The sequence below is a fragment of the Hylaeus volcanicus genome, chromosome 2 (assembly GCF_026283585.1).
Source record: "Hylaeus volcanicus isolate JK05 chromosome 2, UHH_iyHylVolc1.0_haploid, whole genome shotgun sequence".
NCBI classification, from domain to species: Eukaryota; Metazoa; Arthropoda; class Insecta; order Hymenoptera; family Colletidae; genus Hylaeus; species Hylaeus volcanicus.
Genome location: NC_071977.1, coordinates 423,765 through 450,058, shown reverse-complemented (window position 1 = coordinate 450,058; position 26,294 = coordinate 423,765). Strand labels below are relative to the sequence as shown.

At 42.0% G+C, this 26,294-nt stretch overlaps 1 protein-coding gene across 1 annotated transcript; it reads right to left on the bottom strand.

Moving 5' to 3' along the window:
- Nucleotides 1–799: 799 nt before the first annotated feature.
- On the bottom strand, nucleotides 800–26,208 carry LOC128872904 (synaptic vesicle membrane protein VAT-1 homolog-like). Its single transcript, XM_054116067.1, has 7 exons — nucleotides 25,644–26,208; nucleotides 9,462–9,591; nucleotides 7,853–8,068; nucleotides 4,604–4,752; nucleotides 4,283–4,442; nucleotides 3,609–4,035; nucleotides 800–3,498 (listed from the first exon to the last, which is right to left on the bottom strand). The coding sequence occupies exons 1-7, from the start codon at nucleotides 25,946–25,948 to the stop codon at nucleotides 3,473–3,475; spliced, it is 1,413 nt and encodes a 470-aa protein (XP_053972042.1). The 5' UTR covers nucleotides 25,949–26,208; the 3' UTR covers nucleotides 800–3,472.
- Between the last annotated feature and the right edge of the window lie 86 nt (nucleotides 26,209–26,294).

Genomic DNA, 26,294 nt, shown 5'->3' with positions numbered 1-26,294 from the left:
GTGAATAAACCGATCTCCGCAATTCTACCCATTGATCTCGCTTCAGGAGGTATTTGTAATTTTGGAAATGAATACAAAAAGTGTTAGAGAACACAGATTGAGTTTCCTCGATTACACGTAAAATGGTTCGAGAATAACGCTAGCGCTCTGAGCAAGATTTAAAGATTCAAAGGTACGTGTCTGTAACTAAGACCCAACTGTTGGGACTGAAAAATGATCATTGTATTATTTTACAACGAGCTGCTGACTTCAGCAATTCTGCGAGATTTTGTCTCCTGTGAAACGAACAGTTTAAACAATTTAAAGCAGTCCTGTCCACGGACAACTGAACAGTTTTCCTTTATTCTATGTTTCTGTTGCCATAATATACGAGGAAGGTGTTTGCGTTGTTGTCGCTTAAAACCTTTCATCGAAATAACTGGAATAATTTAGGATTAATTTTGTATAAGGAATGCGTTTGTTTAAGAGTCGATAATCGATTTCACGCTGTAGTAGTATCCCTTATAAAAAACAAAGAGCGTAACTTCCATGTCTTTCTTATGCCATTCATTTCCAAAAGTGTCGATCAGTAACGACGCGAACACCCTGTATATGTGCGTCTATAAAAGCAGTACGATAGAATATATTCTGGTAAAACAGTTGCCATAGAAGGGCAAGACCGATTCCAGACTGTAAAGGGTTAAAAGATGTTGCAAAGGTCCATCGACGCCGAGCATTAACTACAGATATTCTAGGACGCTGATACAAAATTCCGGACCTAAACCAATGATCAGGATAGGGAAAACGATCGATACAAATATATAGATATATTATAATATAATAGAGTTATTTGATGAAACATTTAAAGCCTTACATAAAATATACAGTATGATGTGTTTATCGTCGCGTTTTATATGAATAAAAGTGTACCGTGTTCCTCGCGAGGAGGAAACTTGTGTCGTTTCGAACTTAATTTACTTTAGCCTGTACTCATACGCGTTTAAAAAATGTCTCAAAATATGTAGCCACAGTCGATCATTTCTCCACGGAGTTTATCTATTCGCCTACGATTTCTATGTTGCCATTTTCTTTTTTCTTTTCTTCTTGTTTACAGAAAATTGATATAACGTTCTTGATGCGATACAAGTACTCGTGTACTGTTGGATTGAGAGACTCGATACGGCAGTAGTAGTAGTAGTAGTAGTAGTAGTAGTAGTAGTAGTAATAGTAGTAGTAGTTAATATATAGTTAATAAATCTTATAGTTCTTACACCTTTTTTTTTACGCGTCGGCCAACAACGACTCACGAAGACGACAGAAGTTGTCGACTTACTTTAATTATTTACTCATTTATTTATATTTATATTTATATATATAATATGTATAGCTCCCCCTCGTCCGCAACTTCTCGTTATAGTGATCTTTTATAATATAGATATATTGGTATACAGAGCTAGTATCAAATTCTAACAGAATCCGCGCTACATAAAAATTGTTCCAACCGTTTCGGAGAGATATGCATTTCACTCTGCATCAACGCGCTCTTTTCCGAGCCATTTCTTTCTTCCGTTTCCGTATTTTCTTTTTTTTTTTCCATTAAATCTTTCTCGTCATTTCGTCGATTGCGGTAAAATCTCGAATTTCACCTAAAATGAGACGACGAGGATCGGCATTATCCGTCGTTAACTTTTTTTTTTCGTTCTCTCAACACCATTAGAACATTCGTTCAACAAATCAATTGCGTTAACGTACCTCTCTTATGCAATCGTTCAGATCACCGCTCGACTGTATATAGATTAAAAAGATTGTTTACAAAATGGTTTCTCGATAGTCACAATCATACGTCGAAAAATATCGGTACTCGATTTCACGTAAACTGAGACATTGTCCCATCGTTCATTCTACCGTTAGAAGGTACTGGTTACGAAAAGATTCTCGATTCTTGGGACAACTTCGAGTGGAGATTGTATTTGAGGTGTCAGTCTGATAGAATCGTCGTCAAAAGGGTAAAATATTTTTAAAAAGTCGTTCCAAGTAACGCTACTCTTGTTTTTCTATGTAAGATGGTAAAAAGTACGCACAAGTAACGGACATGCGTTGTTGGTAAATCGTTGCAAAAGTTGTAGATTTCATTTTTTTTTAAAGGTGCATACCAATCATAGGATTGAGTACTTTTGTCGACTTTACAGAATTTAAGAACAAGTATATCTAAAAATAATACAAAGAATCTTGGTACAAAGATAGTGCCTTAACGTCTCTAAATTTGACTATCGTTAAAACTTCGAAGCTATAATAATATAGCGTTTCGCGACAATATTCGTTAATAAAAAAAAATCAAAGTCGATAAAAAAGAAGAGAGACACGCGTAAAAGAAGTACTACGCAGTCACTTTTCCTTTCAGCTTTCAGGCGGGCAGCATTCTCTCGCTCTCTTTCTTTCTCTACGCAATTCCCATCCTCAAAGCTCAATTAGATTACCATATTCTATTAAATTACAATAAATGGTACTATTATAGTAGTGTAAAATGTTACTGCATATATATGTATCGCAGCAGCGAATAGTAGTCAATGCGAGTAGATAAAGTAGCGATTAGCTGGCCAGCGCAGGATCGTTGGGCGGTATTTCGCAATGTTCTTGTTTCTTCTTCTTTACTTTCAATATTTTCGATAAGTACGAGTAGTCTGTTAGACGAAAAGCGTGGAAACACACGTCAGAAAAAAGGCCAACCGCAATGTTATCTTTTATCAGACCGCCCAACGAGTCTGGTGTGCAACAAGCGTTCGTTCTATGTGAAATCAATTCGTTTTGGTCAGTGTGAAAAAATAAAAATAATAGTTCTTTTATATTCTGTAAACTACTGTGGACCGCGTCGAAATTGATATTTGTATTTGGTTGTCGTTTGTTTGTATCTTTGTTTCCCTCTTGTTCGCACACGAGGGATGATTGTTGTCTTTTTTTTTTAAATTTTATTTTTATTCGTTTTGTTTTTTTCACGTTTTTACTCTTTTTTTTTCTTTTTAATTCTTTTTCCACCACTTTTACTTACGATTCCCTCGAACTCTCAGCGCAGCAAACAGATGGGAAGGGAACAGAAGCATGCAAACGATTCTGGAGCTAATTCGACATCCCGGATGAAACCAGACAATTCGTTAAATTATTCAATTTAACCTGTGTAAAGCATCGCTCGATTCTCATTTCTGTTTGCTATTTTTGTTTCTTTAAGAAGAAGATGAAGTTCGTCATCTGCGATTTTTCCGAGATCGTTATATAATCAATTGTTGGATCAAATTCGGCTTTCCCGTGCGGCAACAATCGTAGATGACCCTCTTAATAATGAAGTAGTACTTATCTGAAAATTCTAGATCTTTGTGGGATACCAGTTTTGCTTCTTGCCTTATATATATATATATATTTATATTTATATATATTTATATATATATATATATTTATATGTATATATATACGCACAATCGAATCAGCTACCGCCGCTAATTCAGCTCGATTCTTTCTCTTTGGAATCTGCAAGCAAAGAAACAAGGTTCGACAAGGTTCAATAGGTCGACTGCTGTTTGCCTCTTGGTGATACGTTAAAGTACATTGTTTAGTTACATTTCTAGTTTTTTAATTACCGCTGTCGGATTTATCTTCGGACGTTCCGTTTGTCAACTCCGGCTCCTTCTTCTTCTCGCCCTCCTCCGATTCTACGCTCGACGCTTTCTTCTCCTCCTGATTGGCCGCCTTCTTGTCCTTCGTTTTTCCCTTGGCGGGCGTCGCAGGCTTCGGCTTCGGCTCTAAACTCGGGTCCAGAACGATCTTGCCGATGTTCTTGCGATCGTGCATCTTCTGCATGGCTTCCGGTACGTCCTCCAAGGCCCACGTCGAGTCCACCACAGGCTTTATCTTGCCCTCGTTCCACAAGCTGAATACACGATCCACTGCTCGGCGTACAAACGCATGGCTGCCGTGCTGGTACATCAGGTGGCGAAGATTCAGCCCCGAGAGCGTCTTGTTCTCGTCGAAGAGCTTTATGGGCGACACTTTGTCTACCTGCCACCACTGAAAATCCAATTCAATTGTACGTACAGTTGAAAGGTTGGGAAACGTATCTCTGATATTAAGTTGTAGAGTTTAAAGGTTAGTTAAGGGTTGAAAATATCTACTCTAAAATCTACGATACTTTGAATTCTTAATCAGGACTAACTGCGTTTTATTCGTAAAACTATGAAGCACCGTTTAAGCACAACAAAATGGGCTAACCCCTTAAGGGGTGAGGAACAATAAAGTAGAGGTATCCATCACGTACCGATCGCGCAGCCGAGAAGAAGCTCTTTGTCTCGCCAGTGACGACGTTACTAGATCCGTACAGGATGTATTTCCCCATAGGTTTCAGCAACGCGTATCCCTTGTTGCATTCCTCGCCGCACAGGCAATCGAGAACTATATCCACGCCCTCAGGGGAGATCCTGTGATAAAATCGAAATACGTGAAGAGACACTTTAACGACACCAGTCGATTAAACGATTCTCGATTGATTCTTATACAAATTCAAATCTGTTTTCCCAGAAAGGGTTGGATTTTGCTTTTTAACATGTTAAATCTATCACTGGTGTTGTTTCGCACGTACTTCCTGACTTCGTTGCAGTAATCCGTGCCGCGTTCCAAGAGGTGGTCGATAGTGCCGGCAGCCTTTAGGGCCTCATGTTTCGATTTACTGCATACACCGAAGATGGTCACGTCTTTCACGGTCTTGGCGAGCTGGACCACTGCCTGACCCTAATACAGAGAGAGAGAAAGAGGAGCGATTAATATGAATTTGATATGGGACAGGTAACGATGCTCCTTTGATTCCAAACTGCTGGTGGACCATATCACCTGCGATCCTTGAAATATTCCCAAACATTTTGTATACTTTTAAAAGCTTAAATCGTACAAATTCTCACAGACGACTAAGCGTTGGAGCACAGAAGACTTTATTTTTGGAGCAAGATCGTTCGCGCATCGAGAGGGGTAAAAATTGAGCGGTAAGCTGCCAGAAGATTTTCAACAGAAGCAGCATTCATTATTTCCGAGAATCGAGCTGACCGCTCTTCTGTCTGCCTGCGTTCGTTGTCGAGAGAATTCGATACCCAATAACACGGCCAATCCCGTGGCCCCGGGGAAGAGGCACAAGAATTTAAGGCAGAAAAAAGGGACAAGAGGTAGCAAAAAGGGGAAGAGAACGGACGGGCCAGAATGTTAAGAAGCCGCTCGAAATTGTACGTCATAAAAGGGGCCATCGAGATGGATTTTCAGCTAGCTAGGGGAAATACATTCTTGCATATTTTCCGTCCGTATCTTGAACCGATGATTACGAATGCCGCTATCTGGACAAGTCGGTGGACAATGCGCGACGAGTAATTTCAAAATTAGAAGCTACGAAATTTTTACTTTGGATCCAATCTAATTATTTCGCGCGACACGGTAAGACTTGAAACGGTTAACGCGTAAAGCTACGTTGCAATTACGACACTGACAAAATGTATCTTCTTTTGTGCGAGAAACAGGCTTACAAAAAATACGAGTAAATGTATGAAAATGTGCAGAAAAAATTGTACAAAATATGAACGATCTACATAGCATCTATACCATCTAGAAGATCAGATATATTTTGAAGTATGAGATACTTCTCAAGGTTAAATTCTTTTTCTGTATCTCTGAATTTCCCAAACTTACGAGGCAAAACAATGCAAATTATCCGAAGCCGAACGAAATGTGCATCGAAACTATGGCAGGAACGAGAGGGTCGCGTCTACCAAAATTTCTTCGGTGATGCCCCGACCCGTGTGCACGCTGCTGTGAGTTCAGCCAACTCGAGGACAATGGAATCCTCGCGAGTATGTGTTTAATTGCTCGCTAGCCAGCTTCCTGAATAACAATTCTGGAATCCAGATTCCGTGTATACGAAAATATACGTACTATATGTTCGCGTTATTTTGCCAAACATGTAAAGTTTTCGTCTTCGAATCGGGTAACGCGTTAAGATGCTTGTCGATGACATTCATACCCACCCAATTCATATTTCAGAACGATGTTAACGATGTTGATTATTTATCATCTCGATGTGTGTAATGTGATCCAATTTAGTCTTTTACAATGTCTCTACGAACAAGAGACATTCCGTAACAATAATATACACACAATCCTTTCTGTTAGTTAATAATTTCGTCTTTGTATTTAAAATAAAATACATACAACAGTATGTAACGGTTAACTCCAAATATATTGATCTATCTTCCTTCTTAACAACGTATTAAAGTGTTTTTCACAATCTAAACTATCCAGTGTAACGTTCAACGGTATTGCGAGTCCTTTCAATTAGTCGCTGGGTAAACAACACCCTTGAATAGCAATAGTCTCCTCTGTCCAGAAGCCGGAGACGCGAAATCGAATTAAGCTGGCCGTGTGAACGGAGCTTAAGGGTGGAATGGTACACGTGGTGGTGGTGGTATGGTCTCAGACGGGCGCGGCCCGTGACACGGTGGTCGATGAGAGAACGAAGGGTTGCCTGGCAACCCTCGCAACCCCCTCTGTATTCTCCATCCCTCTCCCGCTCTCCCTGTTCGCCATCAGCATCCCCCGCAGATTTGGTCGTCTCAACTTCCATGGTACAGGGCTACGGCGAGGGCGATGTAGTTAACTTCGAGTCTAACCTGTTGAGCCGTATTGATCCCGACGTTCTTCTCCTCCAGTCGTTGCCTTCTCCTTCGACGACATTGAGAATCGAGAGAGACAGGCCAGCCTCCACAGATGACTTGCAGGCGACTTTTACGCGGGGCAGTAACCTCGAACCGGTACATCACGGTCGTTCGCCGTTCGATTGTTAGCAACTTTCCTCGTTTTTCCACGCCAGTATTTCCTTCCTCCTTCGCTCTCGACCCTTTTCGAGGACCCCTCAACCCTTAACAGCCGTATGTCGGCCGGTGCTCGACATTGAAACTTTTACTATTGTTTATTACTATTATTCTTATCTTTTTGTGTGTGTAAACTAACATGTAAACATACAGTGTCCAATTCTGACTGTATTCTTTAAAACGCCTCCCTTTTTCTAGATGATGAAACAATCTTCCAACGATACCGCTATTACGAACATATCGTTTTCATCCTAGCTTTCCTCAACCGCGCAACCAAGAGACACCCTCGCATTATTCTCTGGAGGAATCCGACGAGAGTAGTTCTGTAATCCGCTTCCAGCATTGTTTCGGTATCGGCCAGACTCGCTGGCAGTCTATCGCGTTAGAGCTACGGGTGGTAAATAAAAGGCTACCCCTTCCGTAAACCAGGACTTGGCGCATGAGCGCATTTAATGTTCGGATGTATTAGGATCCCATTACCAGAGGATCGAGATAACATCGTGGTCTATCATCTAATTACCCTGCTCGAAAGAATCCCAGCTATCTCCCCGCAGGAATCCCTAGAAATTCCCCCAGGATTCTAGGATTCCCAGCTCGAGAAAAGAAATGAACGCTATCTAAGATCGAGGGACACTTAATTTCGTATACCTGGTGTACGAATATTTCCCAAGCGCGCAACTGTTTGGACAGCCAACAGTCTGTTGGCGATGAGTCATCCAAGTATTTGATCGATAACGCTTATCTCCGTTGCGTTTCCCCAGACTATTATTCACTAATGAGCTCATTTTCTATGGAAAAGTATAAATTCTCTGACTCATTCATTTTTTTTTGTTTTTTCTAACCAAGGGTAATTTTTGTCCAATAAATAGGCGTCGAGGCAGGGTGGTGGCCACTCGAGCATCGTAGAAAAATGAAACGCATTCATAGAAACCCATCTCGGGCCTTGTATCCGCGATAACGAGTCAAATGGACAAGGAACTTACCACTCCGCCGCCGGCGCTGTGAAGCAAAAGACTCTTTCCAGGTGCCAGGTTGGCCAGCTCGAAAAGCAGAATGTTAGCAACGGTGTAGTTCATAGTGATCGCTGCGGCATCGAGGTAGCTCATTCCTGAAGGCAGTGCGAAAACGGACGTCGCCGGCACTGAAACGAGCTCCGCCCACGCTTTGTGATCAGGAAGCGCGACCACTCGATCGCCCACCTGAAAAATAAGTAGCCAAATGTTTCCTGTGTTACAAACGCCTTCGTCGTTTTCCACCGTGCATTGCACATTTAGCAAACTACTCGGTATTTTAAAATCGCTATTTTAAAGAAACATACAATGCTGGGGATGGAAGGATAATTGCATCGATATCCGCAACCTGCTGCAACTTAACAGAACGAATAACGCTGAAGCGAGAACAGATTTAAACCTTCTCTTGGCATCGACTTGCCAACGAAAAGAGGCACAGCTCACAAGTTATCGGTAAGCTACCCCTCTGTAACGAATTTCCGTTCTAACGTTTATTCTCGTCCTTGAATTTTTCACCCAATAATCTTTCCACGATGGCGGAGTCCCACGGTACTTTTCCGTGTCCGTGACTCGAAGACGCCGACGGAAAAACGATCCTCTTCTCCGACGTTCGCTCGGGGTGGTCTATTTTCGCGACTCGCGAAACTCCTCGAGGTCACGAGGGGGAGGGAGCGAGGGCAGGTTTGAGGCATAGGGTCAGATATCCGAGCAGCACGTGTAAACGACCGACCACGAAGAAAGGAGGATGAGGAGGAGGGGGGGTGGGGGTAGAGAGGCGTGCTAACGTAGCCAAAAGCTTTTCAACCGTGTGCTTTCTCCGCTGAAGATGGAACATTCGAGTTGCCTCGAACGCGAGGGAAGGACGCGCCCCTCGAAGACCTTCCCTTCGAGTTCTTAGCATTGTCGCGTCGCTATGCAGAGATGACCATTCGATTCTTTTCGTTTCCTTCACTGCGTGGGACCTGTTCTCTCCTCTGTGGGATTATCTACCCGGCGGAGTGCTTTTTTGGAAACTGGGACGGGGGCTATACGATTCTTTTTTCGACGCGGAAGAAAGTATTCGGCGAACGTGGATGTTTAGGATTTTTGAAGAGGGCTTCTTGCATGCTTGTACATTTGTAAAAAAATGTATTTGCTTCGTCGAAAGAGAAAGGAAATTAAACGGTCGTCGCAAAGAAGATGATTAGACATTCTGTTTCGTGCGGTGTGTAGACTAACGATTCCGTAAAACATGCACCGCTAAAGTAGCGGGCAGACGAGACGCAAAGAGCAGCCGTTTGACATGATAATAAATGCAAATTGTAGCCAAGAGAGGGTGGAGTATTCTTTCATCGCGGTAGGTTGTATCTTCATCGTCGATGGTTATTGCTTCCAATCAATTTTAAGTACACGTTTTAGCAAATTATTTATGTGGAATGAATGGAAAGTGATCGAATAGAAAGTTAAATCAATTCTTCCTAGATTCGTCCGTAAAGAGGCGAACCAAGTTCTACTAAGAACTGCGAGAAGAAAGACATTCTAAGATTCCACTTGTCGCAGCAAGTATATCTTTTAGGAAGGTTCAACGTGTTCGTTTACTTACTTTAAAATTCTCCACGCCCTCGCCGACCTGCTCGATGTCACCTGCGCACTCGGACCCCATAATAAAAGGAGTTTTCGGCGGGGAATCGATAGCACCCTGTCTGGCCATCAGATCTTGAAAGTTTAGTCCACTGGAAACAGACAAACACGTTTGGATAAAGTACAGATGAAACCTACGTACTAGTACTATCAATTAATTCTCTTGTATAATGCTCCCTTAAAGAGCAAAATGTGAATTTTTATTCGAGTATCGTGTACGAGACAAAACTTTCCTGCTCGGTGAAAGTTGGCGATGCGAAAATGATCGATAAAACACTCCCCCGCTTAACAGGCTTATTATTTCTTAATGCCTTGCGACAAACGAATAAATTATCGGTACGCATGCCATGGAATAATTATGTGCACGACGATCGCGGTTATCGGATGAATAGAGAAGATACGCCTGTCCAGTTTTAATGGACGGCATCGGTGTGTTTCGCCACGATTAGATCAAAAAGGGCTTTTCTAACAGCCGTAAGGAACGCAAAGAGGGAGATGGTATAGAAAAATTCTTGTTCGTTCTTTGGTATCGTCTTGAAAACGAGCCTAGGCCAACCCAAATCTGCCTCGTTAAGTAATGGTATGGGTTGGTCAGATTCTCTTTTCGAGACAATGTAAGGGCATCGAGCGAAAAATAACGATCTGGGTTGGTCTAGTTTTGTTCTCGACACAGTAACATTGAATAACAAATTCCAAAGTGGAGGGGTGGCTTTGTAGTATAACTTGGGGTCCTGGATCATTGCGTCGTGAAAATGGATGATAAACTACAATCACTTTCCTTGCCAAACGATAACATAAACAAACAACAAATAATTCCATTCGACTCTGCGAGATCCAAAAGTTGTTCGTTCTATTTCAATTTTCCTCCAGAGTGACGTCCTTCCATTCGTCCCTGACTTATTACTCGAACTTTTATCTGTTCTGTCCTGCCCAACTCTGGAAAAGGCCCCCAGCAATCGATGGGGATAAAATATTCGTAAGTAGCGTCGGCCAGTTTTTTTTTCCAGGAAGATATATATATATAAGTATACACAACAGCGTCAGAGCAAGAAAGCTCCGATAAAGCGTTTCACGGTCGAACGTCGCGTTGCGTGCGACGCCAGGCGTCGGTCTAGGCGTCGTGGCGCCTCGTCGTACCCTCCGTCTGTCAGTCAGGGTAGGAACCTCGAAGGTAACCGCACACGTGTATTTATACGAGAGGAGAAACGCAGGCGTCGCGTGGACTCTGCGAACGTTCTATTTCAGCCCCCTCTTTCACGAACCTATATGCACACACGCGTCTCTCGCCTCACGTGCGTGCATTCACGCGTGACTCTACCTCTCCCTCTCTAACTCTGTTCTCCCTCTGTTAGGGCCGCAATCATTCGCCATACTTTCCGCCGCGAGACCGGAACCATGAAAATCTGTCCCCCCCTTCACGGGGGTCTATTTTCGTCTTTTACGATAAGCATTCGTAACACTTTTGCTGGGAATGCTCAAGCCTCGGATTCGAGCTAAAATCGTCGAGGGGGATAGGGGGGTTTTTTGTGCCCCAAACATTTTAGGAAAAAGTTTCGAGGCGAGGACGATGCATCTTCGAAGCTGAGATTGTTGCTGGATGCTTCGATTGTTCTTTTCTTTTCTATCTGTTTTACGTCGCGTCGGCGTCGCGTCGATTACCAAGTAATTAGCGACAAATATCAACTGTTTAGGTAGAAATTGGTTTTGTATTACACTTTTTATTATATCTCGATGTTTTCGAGTACCGTTAGGCCTGAATCTGGTCTAATTTTGTGCTTTTGTCTTTATGCAGCTGCTTTTCGTCTCTTTCATTTTTCTCTGGCTGCCATACAGATGTATCCACTGGGAGCGTGCCATCGGCTCCACTCGTAACGCAAACACTGCTTTTACGAACGCTGGCTATCAGTTCCGTTCTCTCAGCGTGTTTTCCACAGAGAGATGTATCGTTAAGTTTTATCGATGCTTTGTGACACGAGCGTAATATCCTGTTACCGACTACCGCAATGAATCACTGCACCGAGAGAACTTGGCGCAAGGTTGAGAAACATTAAACATCCAATGGCACGACGACGGGTATCGTTAACTTGATATTTTTATATGCACCTTTTTCATTGTTTTTCTAACCCTCACCCCTCAACTGGGTCCCACATGTTGGGATGCACCTCTAACAATAAGTGCATCACCCTGCACTTACACGGCACTTGAGACGGGCCACCTGAATAACTCATTTACATACGGTGATAAAAATACTTTACAGGGGTCTGAATCAGTATTATTTTCGCAGTCAGATATACGAAAGGAGATATGGAGATCAACTTCATTTTTGTTTAAATGCAATTCCTACGAGACACAGCTTCGTATATTTATTATTCCATGAATAGACATGAATCATGAATTCGTGAATCATCTACGTGTACTTTTTCCTTCGTTTTACATCGAAATAAATTCAATTCGCTCGCGCTCCCTTTTCTTACAACTCCACAAAAGTTTTCCTCGTGCATCGATCCTCATCGAAGAAACTTTTAACGAATCAATTGTCGTGAAATTCGATGGCTCTTAGGGGGGGGAAAAAAGCATCGCGTTCGATTAACGGACGGACAATTCTATCGACGCTCTTCCCAACGTTTCGTCGCTGCAACAAGTTCCTTTCCAACAGATATCGACAGAAGCGACGCGCATTGTTTCGACGTCATTTGCGAAGAGCCTCGCCATAATAACGTTCGGCCAGAAGTTCGTCGACGAAAAGGGATTGAATGCAGGGAATCAACGGTGAAACGCAATAATTCCACGGTTGCTGGATTTATCGGCAGACGGCGAGGAAATGGCAATCGGCGCGAGTTACGTTTCACTTCGGCGCAGATTTAATGGATTTCGCGAAAACACGGCTACCTAACTATCTCGAATAATTGACGCTGTTTTATCGCGTTGATATACATATAGGTAATAGGGGTTTTCGCCGAAGAAGTCAGACTCGATTCTTTCAGCGGCGCAAACGTGCATTCGTACCGAAGTAGCACACCTGCTTGCTACTTTCTTACAGGTTACTGCAAGAGTTGCTTCTCAGGTTGCAGACACGGTAGGTGAGCACATTTTTGTCGTCAACATACCACGAAAAGAGAAAGCATCGAAAAGAAACCCCACTGGACGATGTGCATCGAATCCGACGAGGCTCTTTGCACACATCCCGCTGCGAAAACTACCGCACCCCGAACACGTTCTTCGTCTTCGAGAAAATCAATTTTGCGCCAGGACGACTTCGGTTACAGAAATCATCCTGAGCGCTCGGGTGGTCTCGCATTGCGACTCTTTCTTAATGTTTATTGCGATTCGTGGTTGTTTGCCGCGGTATCGAAACAAGTTACTGTGCGACGCCGACGCGACGGAGAGAAAGAAAGCGCATACTCGTTCCAGCGAGCGTTTTATCACAGGAAGTAAATGCTGTACGTGCACCATCGAAGGTTACGGAGGCTAACACAGTGGAATCACAGAGACTACGTATGATAATCGCATGGAAAACGTCGTTGCAAACGAGTGCTAACTGTACTTGCGAAAAACCAGTTTGGTTTTAAGTAGGTACTAAAGAATGCAGGTGGTGGAAGAGAAATGATATCAAGCTCGGTGAGGGAGGAACAATGGCGCTCCTGGGATCTCGCTATTCCAAGGGTCGAGAATGTGGCGAAAAATGGGAAAATTGTTTACGATGAAACGATTAGATCAGGAATTTAAAATTAGTCATTATTTCCAGATAGAATGCACTTTGTCCGCTTCTATTATTTTATGGAATATTCAACTGGAAAAATTCTTTAGAGAAATGCTACTTCGAGGAAACCAATGTACGAGTATTGGCCCGGCAAACATCCATTGCTTCGAGTCGAAATAAAGTTAGCTGGGAACGCTTCAATCTCATTCCACACTTTGGGAGAAAAAGGTTTCCACCGACGGAGATACCAGACCGTAAATTCTATTTGAATGTTAAGAGGATTATAAAAGAACCCCTCTACATTCTATAGCATTTACATTCTCTCTTGAATCATTCGAACCTCTACTCTTTATTTCACGGGAAGAGAGAGAGAGAGAGAGAGAGAGAGAGAGAGAGAGAGAGAGAGAGAAAAGAGTTGATCAGTTTGAGTTATGAGACACTTGAATGCCTAGGGCTACCGACGATCATTGTTCGACGTTTGGTACCCGTCTGTAAATTATTAAGTTTATTATTTAATTTCGTTAAACTGTAGCACGCAAGTAGGGGGGCCAACCGGATGGAAAACGCTAAACGACCGACCGCGGTGTGTTTGATTCAGCGTAATGAAATTCAGTCCAACGCCTCGACCCATTTGCCACTATCGCCGGCAACCGGATAACTCGTATGTGATCTAACGCCGATCGCGTGTCAAGGAACATTTTCATTCACGTGGAAGACACTTAATCGGCCATTACATTCGCCGTGATTTATCGTTCGTCGCTTTCGATCGACGAACCACCGACCTCGATGATCTCTGCACTGGGACTCGCGTTTTTTTACAATTTCATTTTCCTTGATTCGATATGATAGAACAGGTGTGGATAAAATAAACGTTATCAATAAAAAGGAGTATAAAGGAAAAGTAGGAGAACGCGGATTTGAATTCGGGATGGTGGGATTGGTAGCTTTTTTCAACTGGACCATCTCCTCACCCTAACGGTCGTGGCCTTATTTGACTCCTTAACGCGAATTTCTAACGGGATGTTTCGCGCGCATTTTTACGTTTTCGCCGTCGGAAATAACACGGCAGTGTCGCTGGAGAACCAATGGCTGACAAATACTCTGCAAATATTTGAGAAACCCGGTTGCAACGGACAGAAGCGTCCACTTTGTTACGGAGTATCGCGATGAGTTGCTTGGGAATAGTTTCCGTTCGCGTTATCTGACTAGAATTCAGTTGAACCAATTTATCCCGATAAAAAATAAAGGTTTTAGATCTATTTGAAAGAATAAAAAGATCGAAACGTAGAAAATCGTTTTCTTTCCAACGTTAAGTCTAGTCGAATGCAACCCGAGTTCTCAGCAAAGAGGGACGAGGAAGCAAAAGGTTTGGCGAAGTTACAGGGTCCCGTTAACGTGAGGTTTGCTACGCTATCGCTTAATTCCTTTAAATTGCGCGGAATTGAGGGGAATAATTTTCTCCATTTCTTGGCAGCGACCAATTGCACGGTAGAAAGAACGACCGACTATCGTGGACGACATGCAACGACGCACCCCAGGGTCACGCACACACAGGGCCGAACACTTCGCCGTAAAGCTTCAGCTTCGAGACCCCATAGATGGGGATTCTCGAGGGCGCCTTATTTGTTTCGACTTTTCGATTCAACCACCATTCAGAACCATATGAGGAGATTTTTCACGCCTGAGATCTGTAAACAGCTCCACTATTTTTTCTCATGATTTCATTTCAAACTTGCATTCTACAAATTTATAGCTAGTGGAAAGTGCTGTATAAAACAAATAAAGCAAAATGCTTACAAACGCAAGCATAATGTAAATGGATTTGCTTGATCGTATCAGAAAATGGATTCGATTGGTCTGGGGCCCCGATGAGACTGGATCCGTCATTGCGCACACACCATGTGCGCGAATAAAAGGGGATAACCCGAACGCGCGAGAGACACTGGGACGAATGGGTTGGGGAGGGGGGAGGGGGCAAAAAGTAAAATAAAAAAAACGGGAGCGAGGGAGATGTAAAAGGAAGCAAAAGGTCGAAACAAAGGTAGGAGAAGAGAGAACACGAGTTTCGTGAAAACAAAAAAAGAAGAGAACGTAAAGTAGGGGGTGGGGTATGGAGTCCGAGTACTCGGAAAAAACGGACCGAGGACTCGATTATTCGAACCCGAGAATTGTAACTCGAATACCTTGGGTAGCCTGAAACATTGAAAACGACTTGGATAATTTAGGATAGGACAGGATAGGCACTTGGATAGGTGTGTCGCTAAGATTGCTTCGCTCGAAGGCTCTCGATGTTCTCGAGAAACATTTATATAATTTTGTAACGCACTTTACACCTTAAACAGAGAAGGGAAAGGGAAAGTAGAAAAGAAAGACGGATTAGCGATTCAAAAGCAGCGTCACCGTCAGCGTCGGCGTCGGCGTCGGCGTCGGCGTCGGCGTCGTTTCAATTGCTATTACGCGTTGTTAGGTGATGGCGACCGGATAGGTGTACCTGCAACAGCGTGGCCCCCATCGATCGATCGTCACAGAAGACATCGAGGCGCCTGTGAAACTATAACCCGCACTGGGAAATCAACATGCACGAATCTCGCGTGACACGATATATCGAGGCGGTCGTTGATTGAGCTCGAAGCAAAACTTCATAGAGCCTCCCTCCGGTTGTCTGGCGACACTAGTTGCGGCAATTCCTGCGTATCGGTCGCGAAAAATGCGTGTAACGTTGATGGAGACCGTTTCTGTTGAAAAAAGCCCGACACTCTGGCACCCGAGAATTAAAAACCCTTGCTCGAATCGATTCGACGTGGCCTTTCCGCCAGGGATCATTTCTTTCCAACCGTCATTTATCTTTTAACCGAAGAGACACGCCGGGCCTTGTCCCGCGTCTACAACGTCTATAAATAAATATCCACTCCTCGTATACTTACGTACAGCACGACGTAATTAGACCTTCTCATGGTTGAATGGAGATGCCACTCTCGATTATCGGGTTTTTTTCGATCGACTTCTAACCCCCGTTAACAATACTCGAGACATTTAATATCGAAGAGTAGAAATTAATTCCGTGTCTTTAGTTTCGTACGTTTATGACTCTAGTTCGAGTCAAGATACAACGTATATAAATTGAAGAAAGCGCTATCTGTTACTCCTCAGGAATGCGAGATAATTCAATTTCAGGGCCTACGAGGAATTTCTGTACTCCTGACACTTTGCGTTAAATTAGGTGCTCGGCGTCATGGTGTTTCCCGTTTCTTAACTCATCGCTGTGGGACTTTGGGACGACCTCGACTCGAGATAATTAATATGCTTCTGAGTAGAAACGCATTACCCTCAATTATCGCGCTTAAGACTTCCATAGAAGTTTCTGAACCATCTACGCAACATATGTGTTCGCGTACAGAAAAACTTGGAGATCCCAAGTGTATTTTGCTAGCAAGTTCGCAAGTTGAAGTCTCGATTGTTTCAAATACTTTTTCAAATCTAGAGTACAGAAATGCTTTGTTGCTAAGAAATCCTTCGATTCCACGAAGGTCAACGTGAAAGAATGGAAAAACACGAGGCTGGGACGACAGAGAAAATATACGAGGCAGGCGGTAATTATTTTGCACGATAGATGACCCCGCGTCACCGCGGTGTTATCAATTGTTTTGAAACGGGGCGAGAATACCGATATAGGAGCTCTTTGTTGCTTTTTATCGGCCTCGATGCGACCAACCGCACTTTTACAAGTTGCTCTACAGTGAGTCACAACATTATTGGCACACCGTAGGAAATAGCGAAAAAAAGAAAACAAAAATGTGCAATATTTAAGTTACAAAATGATTAGCATGTTAAATTTCGTTTCTATTGGATCTACGTGGCCAGTGCTCCTGCGAAACTAGGGACCTACCGAGTGTCACAGCTGCTTACATCTTCCCCCGCTAACAGAGGACTCTCCATCAATCCCTATTGCGACTACTTCCTCTTCAACGATTGATTCCTTTAAATAGATCCTCCCAACACCGAATATCCCTGCGCCTAACGCTGCACATCTGCTAAGTTATCGATGACTCCAATGACAGGGGAGGATGGGCCTTGCTTTTTTCCCCTCCCTTCCTATCATTCTGAATATTACCCGATCGTTGAATTTTAAGTTACACGCAGGATAAGAACAAAAAAATTCGTCAAAATGATCAAGTACACACGGTAGTCGCACACGACAAATAAAGGAATCCGATTCGACAAATCCGATTAGACGACACGTCAACACCATCTTAAGACATAAGCACGCCACTTTCTTTCCAGTAACGCAATTAAAAACCAGATGTACATTATTCTAATACGTTAACGCGAGCGCGTTGCAACGACTTCTCTCGTTCGATGGAAATGTACGCGCTGACGTCTAACGAAACAGGGGGTATTAGGGTAGATTGGAACAGTGTTGGAACAGTGTGCAGCCACCTTAAATCTCTAACGGAAGGATACTGTCCATCAACGACACGGTTACAGAGTGACGAACTCTTATAGGGCCGAAACTCGAACGTTTTTAGGTCCAGATTCTCTTGCGAGTACGCATACCGTGTTCTAACGAGTACGAAGGTAACGCGATACCTTAACAATATCGATAAGAAAATACGAAGGGTACCGTTATTGGAAATCGTAGTTTTCATTTGCTTACAGCAGTTCAAATTTAAAAATACACCAACACGAACATGAAAGGTCGTAACTATATGTATAAAAAAAAAAAACATTGTCGAAATGTTATGAAGCATTTTGCGAGACAAGTACGAGCAAAGGTGAGAGCGAGCATATTGTGTACGACCATAATAAATCACGTATAAGCACGCCACGTTACGTCTAATTACATGGGACACTTACTCTTCTGTGATCGTGGATGCGATAAAGTCGATACGATAGGTGTCGAAAATTAACGTATCCATTAAGCCGCCACTTCCATTAAACGATATTAGTTACGAATTACGCTTAACCTCCGAACCTGTGTAATTGATAGCTTTTACCTTTCAACTACTATCGTTATTATTTATAAAGTTTCCTTTATAAATAATAACGATAGTAGTTGAAAGGTAAAAGCTATCAATTTATAGCAATAATAAAGTTTCCTTTATAAATAATATGATTAATTATACCTGATATTAAACTACGTACGCTAACGTATTATGCATCGTTGGCAGCGTTCGAATCGATTTGTGTAACAAAGATATTTGAGGAGGGTATACTTTCGCTGCGATACTTACTTTGGAAACTTTCCAGCGAGTTGTGACGTACGAGGACACCCGGTACATGACCGACCAGATGTAGGCAAGAAGAATTGAAACGGTAACAGCTGCGGGGTCCAAACGCGAGCTGTTATTGTTTTTGTGACTCACGAGTGCCGATAGCGGAATGTCAACAGAAGTGTCGCCTCTGTTTGACCGCAAGAAACATTTTACGTTGTACTTTCAGGCAACTCTGCCTGCTCACCGTGACACTCTTACTATCATCGGTAAAACTACCGAACCAAAATTTCTATCGATAAATAATGTTCTTTCTCCTCTCTCCAAAAGATACGGTTGTATATAAAATAGATACGCGTTGGACTTGGTCGTTTTAGCAAAGACTGGGAATCAATTCTACGCAATGGAAACGCTGCGGATTTATCGACCAAAAGGAAAACTAAAATATAGGACGCGATTATTCCTACACGGTAATGCAGGAGTTTCTCTCGTTTCAATTAAAATAACGCTTTCATCTCGCGGTTCACTGCCTCTCTTACGACTGCGTATTTTTACTTTCCGAACCACGCGGAAGGAAGTTATCGTAACCAAGCTCATATTTGAAAAATTGCTCTTTGAACTAGACGTTACAAATCGATCAATCGTTCTATAGAGTCTCCAATCGTTATCTATTATTATTCAAATCAAACTCTGTCGGTGCTGTGTATTTTATTCTTATCAACTATTGTTGATGTAACTCGACTCGCGTTATCTTCTCGAGCCTCTTAGCGCAATGTTTGTCAAATCATAGTCAACGAACCTTCAGGGGGGTCTACTAAAAGTCTACTCTTAATTCAGGAACTAAAGCTAAAGTGTTTCCACATTCAAAACAGCCAAAATTTGTTCGAATAGCTTCGAATGTACCGAGGAATTTGTCAGTTTTTCTTTTAAACTTTATTCGAAATATTTGAACAAATTCAACTTCCTCGATATACAGTTACGCAACTTTACTTCCACTCGGTGAACGTACAACGAATATGCCGCGCAACGCTAACCAAGATATTCAACGTTAAGAGTTTAGGGAACTGAAAGCGCGCTTTGATTACTTTAAACAAGAGATAGTATCGTCTATCACTAATTAGCAGAACGGGTAGCATAATAGCCATCCATGAACAAGATGTACGCGTGGAATGCGTTTCTCAACATACTTTCCTTTCGTTGCAAGTTTTTCTGCAAATACCACTGCCGCGATAATTTCATTGCTATTTATTTAAAAACCTAACCATTTTACACGATCAATTAACCAGATTATGTATACTAATTATTCTAGACTAGATGTGTTACAAAAAATAAAAAAAAATAAAAAGTAGTTTCGTTAGCTTTCCACGAGTCGTAAAAAAATATTGTACATGTCGGAGAAGTTTAAACTGATACATCGTGGAAATCTCATGACCGAATGTTTAAAAGTTCAGGACTTTATTTTTTACAAATATCGTGATAGCTTTGCTTAAACAATGTAAATAAATTTAATAGAATGCCGTAAGAAAAAAAATTCGAGTTACCGGATATCGAAGAGCAAACAACGAAGAAGATCCCGTACAAGAACGACCCCGAGGAAGGTAAAAGCGTTCGAGGGAGGATTTACCGAATTCTCGAGAAATCCAGTGCGAAAGGTGGCGTTCAACTATCATGGTGGTTTTCACGGTGTTCCATGAATTTCGTGCGCACGCACGTACGTGTGTATTCGCGTACGTGTGAGAGAGGTAGGGGGTGTAGAAAATACGGGTGTGGTTCGATCAATACGGACATCTCATGGATCTATCGGTGCGTACACACAGGTACATTCGAGGTGAATCACCTCAAATTGCGACTGTTTCTCATTATCGCTTGTTTGCACTAGAAAGTGAGAAACTAAGAATTTTTCAATTTTTCAATGGTAATTTATCTCAACAAAATAACGAGTAAATATTTGAAATATTATATTTTCGTCTACAGTCACACGAACAATTTAAACGTAGAGCCGCAAAATTAATTTCTACACCTAATATTCAGATTAACGCACGTACAACTAACAAACTACAAGTACGCTAGAATGTCTCTAGCCCTTCGATCGTGGCGTAAATTTTAAATAATAGATTTACAGCGGGAAAACTACACGCTCTAATCCTCTTACTGTAATCCGCTCGTGGAACAAGCAAGTGCGATTTTAAACTGATTTAGCAAACGCGAGTTTCAAATTGATTTCCATCCCGACGCTTGTGGGGGACTGATATTTCACATCCGAATATTAACTAGATATCTCGGGTCGTTAAATCGTGGTTACATCGAAAATGTATTTGCTATGAAAGGTTACGTTATCAAAATTATTCTACAAGGGAGAACAAAAAAATGATATAGGATGACTTTCGAATTACAAGCGAGTGTGTGCGTTTCGAGAGAATTATCAGATGTACGTATACCCAATATTTACTGATCTAATATTTGAATACGAGTCGAGCAAATATACCTTGACCTCCCCAATACCAAAGTCTACAAATGTATTTCCGCAATTTCTTCTACCGTCACCTTAGATTACATTCACGAAGAGGGCGTTATACTTGAAAAAAAAAATATATATATACATATATACTAATCGTGCGTGCTTTACTTTATGTACAGGAATAGATGAAAATTGTTGAAGATGTCATTTTTATGAAAAAAAGTCTTTGATATCTCGATATTTAGAAAAATGGAGATACTACATCGCTATTAAAATAAACCGGCTCGCACAGAACAGTGCACTGGAATGCATTCTGGATTACACGTAGGAAGCTCGGCGGGATATTCGGGCATTAGTGTCTCAAGTTTACCACGCAACCTTTCAGTGTGCTTAATGAAAGGCAGCATTATACATATATCCGACTGGACGGGTTTATCGCGTTAACGAGGTCTTAATATCGCGGCTATGGGAAACTGAACGGATACCATTCAACAGCCGATATACCGTAATCTCTGCTCGGTGCAAGGCCCATTTCAGATCAGGGATTTTACTACCAATTTTTCTCTACAAGATGCGCACAACGGCATCCTATAGGTATCGGTATAAAAATAACACTTTCCCTGCCAGACATCTGCTACCATCTCGCTTAGCAACATTCGAACCTTTTTTAGATAATCTCGAAAATCAGTTTAACGGTTCGATCTAATATAAACCTCTAACACCCCTTCTCATTTTAACATTATTATTTATTTTTGCAAACAACAAATAGAATCTAACTTTTTGAAATTCTATCTAATAAAATACTTTGTGTGCCATAAGTTCCATGGATTAGTTAACAAGTCCCTCAATCTTCGGCTGATAAAGGGAAATATTTTTCCAGTTTTCATAAAAAAATTACAAATTTTCGCCTGGGAATAAACTAAATAACAATTTTGCTACGTCTGGAAAACGGTTGTTCCACTTTGTGATCTCCCACAGATGCGGCAGCGTTGGGATATCAAGAATCACACGCTTCACTTGTGACACACAACCTGTCTGGAACGTGAGCGCGCGCGAACCATGTGGCCACAGCGTGGAAAATTGCATCTTAGAAAAGCACGCGGATGAATTATCGCGTTATACCGATTCCCTTCGCGCCGTTCACCGTAAAAACGACGCTAATTCTTTATACGCACGAATCGTTACGTAAGTAAACGAGGTAAGATTAGTCGGAAATGATTTGTCAACGAAAAATAGGATCACGGATGGAAACAAGAACTTGGAAGTAAATTTCTGTTCTACACGTGTCGCGACCTATCCCTTCGACACGCGACCCTTGATGACTTGAGTCGATGATGAGTCATCGAAGCAGCAAAGTAAAAGTATTCCACTGGTTGTGACCGTTTCATAATTCGTAGCAAAGAGAAAAGACGAGAAATATCGAAGAATTTCACGTCTCCTGTTCCGTACACGTCGGCTGGTTATCAACCTAGCGACACTTACGCACGAGTCATCGTATTATCGATACATGTATGTAACGCTTTCAGCAATTGCCATATTTCAATATCAACAAGTTGAGAATATCCCAAAACCTTCAATCGTTAATTACCACTTCTTGAGAGTTTCGCTTCTATTACCAGCAACTATAGCGACGTAAACAAAACAAAATGAGCTCGCTGTGTTTACCGTGAGGTCCGATAGTGTTTCTGGAACTTTCGCCGACGTTAACGGACACTACACAAGCACACGATAACTAAAATCTGTTTTTACCGCGAGATATCGGCGATCTACGACGGTGAAACTTAAAACTAAAATACTTGGAAAGTAGAAAAGAAAAAGGGAAGACGACGGACGATAAAAGTTCCTTCGGCACGTTATCGATTCTCCGAAAACGGGAGACAGGGAAAGGATATTGCCTCTTCGTGTGGAACGAGCGCGCAATTAACACAACTTTTACCAAAATATTCAGCATTATTCCGTTAATAAATTTTACGTACCCCGTGACATTCGAACCTCCCATGCACCGACAACTTTCTACGTTTCACTAACTAATTGTGTATTTTTGCTCGAGAAGTGTACTCGGTATTGTCTTTTACTCTTCCCGCAATTTTTCCCGTCTGTTATCGACAGCAATTCCAACTCGAATAAATCTTCAGCCCCCGTCGCGACGGTGAGTTATGCAACGTTTATTTTTATTTATACGCTCAAACGAGATTTCTCTATATACGTATCTTATGTTCACGACTCAAGGAAATATCCGTATATCTCTATTTGTAATTCTCGATTACCTACAAACCCTACCCTAAAATACCCGTCGCGAACATTGATCATTCTTCCGAATATTTTAGAATATTACAAAATTTAGTCAATGAAACTTGTACAAATTGTACAAACTACTAAAAAGCGTTAGATCGAGGGCCCCTCTGTACTGCAGAAAGGGAATAGTTAAAGACGCGAGAGTAAACAGGGGAAAAAAGGAAGAAAGTTGTTAATTCGCGTCGGCAAAAATGTTCAAACGACAATTGAATCGGTCAGAGTGCCCGCTGGGTAATGTCTGCGTCGGTGCAGGGCACTTCTCTTGGGCGCGTCGCGTATAGAAGCAGGGGTGCCAGCGTAACGAACGCCTCTGTAGTCGTGCAGACAAATTCATTCGAGCCAGCATTGGCAGCGTGATATCTTTCTATGGGGGCTATTTTCTCATCAATCCCAATCGCTTTTATGAAACGTGACTCACGCGTGAAAAGGTCCGCACGCCTTTGGCGAATTCGATGCTCCCCCGGTACACGTTTTCTCTCTCTATCTACTCGTAGCCCGGTCACTTCACAAGGAGAGAGAGAGCGAGAGAGAGAGAAAAGAAAAAAGTTCTCTTGGGATAGACGCGCGAGACCTCTCCACAAAAAAAAAACCGTATACCTAGAACTGTGAATTTTTCGAATTCAAATCGAAGAATGCTAACCTTCACTGTACCATCGGACAAAAGGTCTGTCTTCTACGAATACTGTAAACTGTAGAGCTTTGATTTATCCATGGATTTATAGTAATTTTTCAATACTGAAGCTATTAGGTTTTAGCTATGTAGAAAAATGTACAACTAATAATCTCCGTGAATCGATAGATAACCTTAGTCTCAGCTCGATGGTAAGAGTACATAACAATAAACAAAATTTCTTCTCTATTAAAGTTCGTACAGTTAAATTTATATATTGAAATATCTGAAAACCAGAGATAGCAAAATTCACCACGTCGTATTATCGAACGGCATGGCGTATTAATATAATGCACTAAATAAAGCTATCACTAATATCATTGAAGGTACATGCATTAATGGCATGCCCGTCTACCTAATAATCCTTTTTCCCACATCTGAATTAATGGACGTTGCGCGTAGAGCCATCAGATGTGGTTTACCGAAGCTCAGGAACTTCCGACGTAATATAATACATATACATATAGTATACATATATGTATATCCATGGTCATAATAACACTTTAATTCTATTCGATTAACTTTTACATGCGTGCATATACATACAGACGCAATCTAAACTCATGTTACCGTCGGCATCGGCCGATACGTCGAAAACATACGCACGAACGCTCAACAATAAGCGTACTTCGCGCTAGGCTTATCAAACTTTGTTTTGCGTACCTGCAAACGCATGTACGGACATTAAACGGATGGATGAGTATTCCATCAATGCAATTGCCTATTGAACGCGCATATCGCGTGTCACGATAAATATCGAAGCGAGAAAGAATTGCGCGAATTGTATCGGAGCAGAGTGAAAGGGCGAGATTCGACGAGTAGGCTTATAACTAGACCGCGGATTTTATGCATTTATTTAAATAAAAGCATATAATGCTGTTATTGAAACATGTCCAGTGTCCGTTATAAAATTACTCATCCGTCCCGTAACGTAGAAAATAAAATGTTAATTACCGTGGATCTCGTAAGAGAGATACCACGCCTTAAATTTCAAAGATGCAATGGTGTTGTAACGGTCTGTTTGCTCGGGTCGGAACCCCGCTGTATTTTCTATTTATTTTCTTCGCGGCGATTCACCTTCGTCGTAACGAATAACGGATAATCGAACCAGATCGTGCTACCTCTACAAGCGTGCGAGTTTCGAATCGTTTCGATTTGCCTTACGAATCGATTATTAATTTTAACGATACGCAATTCCATACAAAGTCGATGAAAAACGTCAAGGCAAATATGTAGAAGCAAATTATGCCAAGTACAAAGTTTGGAAATTTTGAATATCTCGGTTAAAAGGATTAATATTAAATATCTTTACTTGAAATATTTAAAATTTCAATTTACTAAGTTTCTTTCCGACTTGATTTCACCGATAAATAACATTTCAGACAAAACTAATCGTTTCGAGAATTATTAAGTGCCCAACGATATGTACCGGAAGAACAAGGAGATCGGTAATATGGCTGTCACTTGTTTCACGCGACGGTTAGAATTCATTGATTTCGAAATGGGTGTCACTTTGAAAAACTTGATAACGATGTCGCAGTATTTTCTCGATATTAGTTTATTCGGAATGTATAATAAAATTCGATAGTTTTCCAATAAATTACTATTCGTTTGCATTTCTGCAGGTCATATGAAAATATGAAAAAGTATAAAAAAAAAAAAAAAAAAAACTAGAGGGCGTGAAATCTTGATCAATACCGATACTTCCCCTTTGTTGTATTCAACAGCTGGGAGAGTAAAAATCGTTTCGAACAACGAGAAACTACTGGATCATTCGACCCAACAACAAACAAGGATAGCGAATTACTTACCATGCTTTGACTCGAATAAGGACTTCTCCCTCGCCGAGGGAGGGCTCAGGCTTCCTGAGAGCCTTGACACTTTTCAGTCCGCCGAAACCGTTCAGTACTATCGCCCGCATGTCCTTCGGCTCTGGCGTGGGTTTCTCCTCGCCATTCTCCTTGGGTTTCTCACCGTCGCCATTCTCCTCAACTTTCTTCTGTTCCTCTTTGCTTTCTGTCGGTTCTTCTTTTTCTTGCTTCTCAGCCGGTGCCGCTTCCTGCGGTGACTTTTCACCCTCTGCGCTCGGGCTCGTCTCGTTCTTGTCCTCTGCCATTTTTCTTCTCGATTACTTTCTCTCTGTTCCCACGACTACGCGAGTTACGGCTTTTCCTGTTCGCTCTTACTTGTTTCGAAAATGCACGGAAAACAACGGTCTAATAAATTTCCTCTACGTGATCGAACAATCAAAGGGTCGAAGAAAAAAAAGCCTCGGTGTTTCTATCCTACCGCGTATCTATTATAAACCGTAACGCGTTCGCACCCGACGAGAGACAACCTCGTTCTGCGCAATTTTCCGCCACAGTGCCAGGCTGCCAGGAACGCTTCGTACCGGCTACGCCGGCCGGTGACGCGCGCGGTGTTGCCGTTGCTTAGCAACCGCGCGCCCCTTTCACTCGACC

Coding starts and splice junctions, on each gene's coding strand:
- LOC128872904 (XM_054116067.1), bottom strand. CDS start 25,948: ATGGCAGAGGACAAGAACGAGACGAGCCCGAGCGCAGAGGGTGAAAAG. Junction 4,443..4,603: donor TACTGCAACGAAGTCAGGAA/GTACGTGCGAAA, acceptor ATTTTATCACAG/GATCTCCCCTGAGGGCGTGG. Junction 4,036..4,282: donor TCTTCTCGGCTGCGCGATCG/GTACGTGATGGA, acceptor TTGGATTTTCAG/TGGTGGCAGGTAGACAAAGT.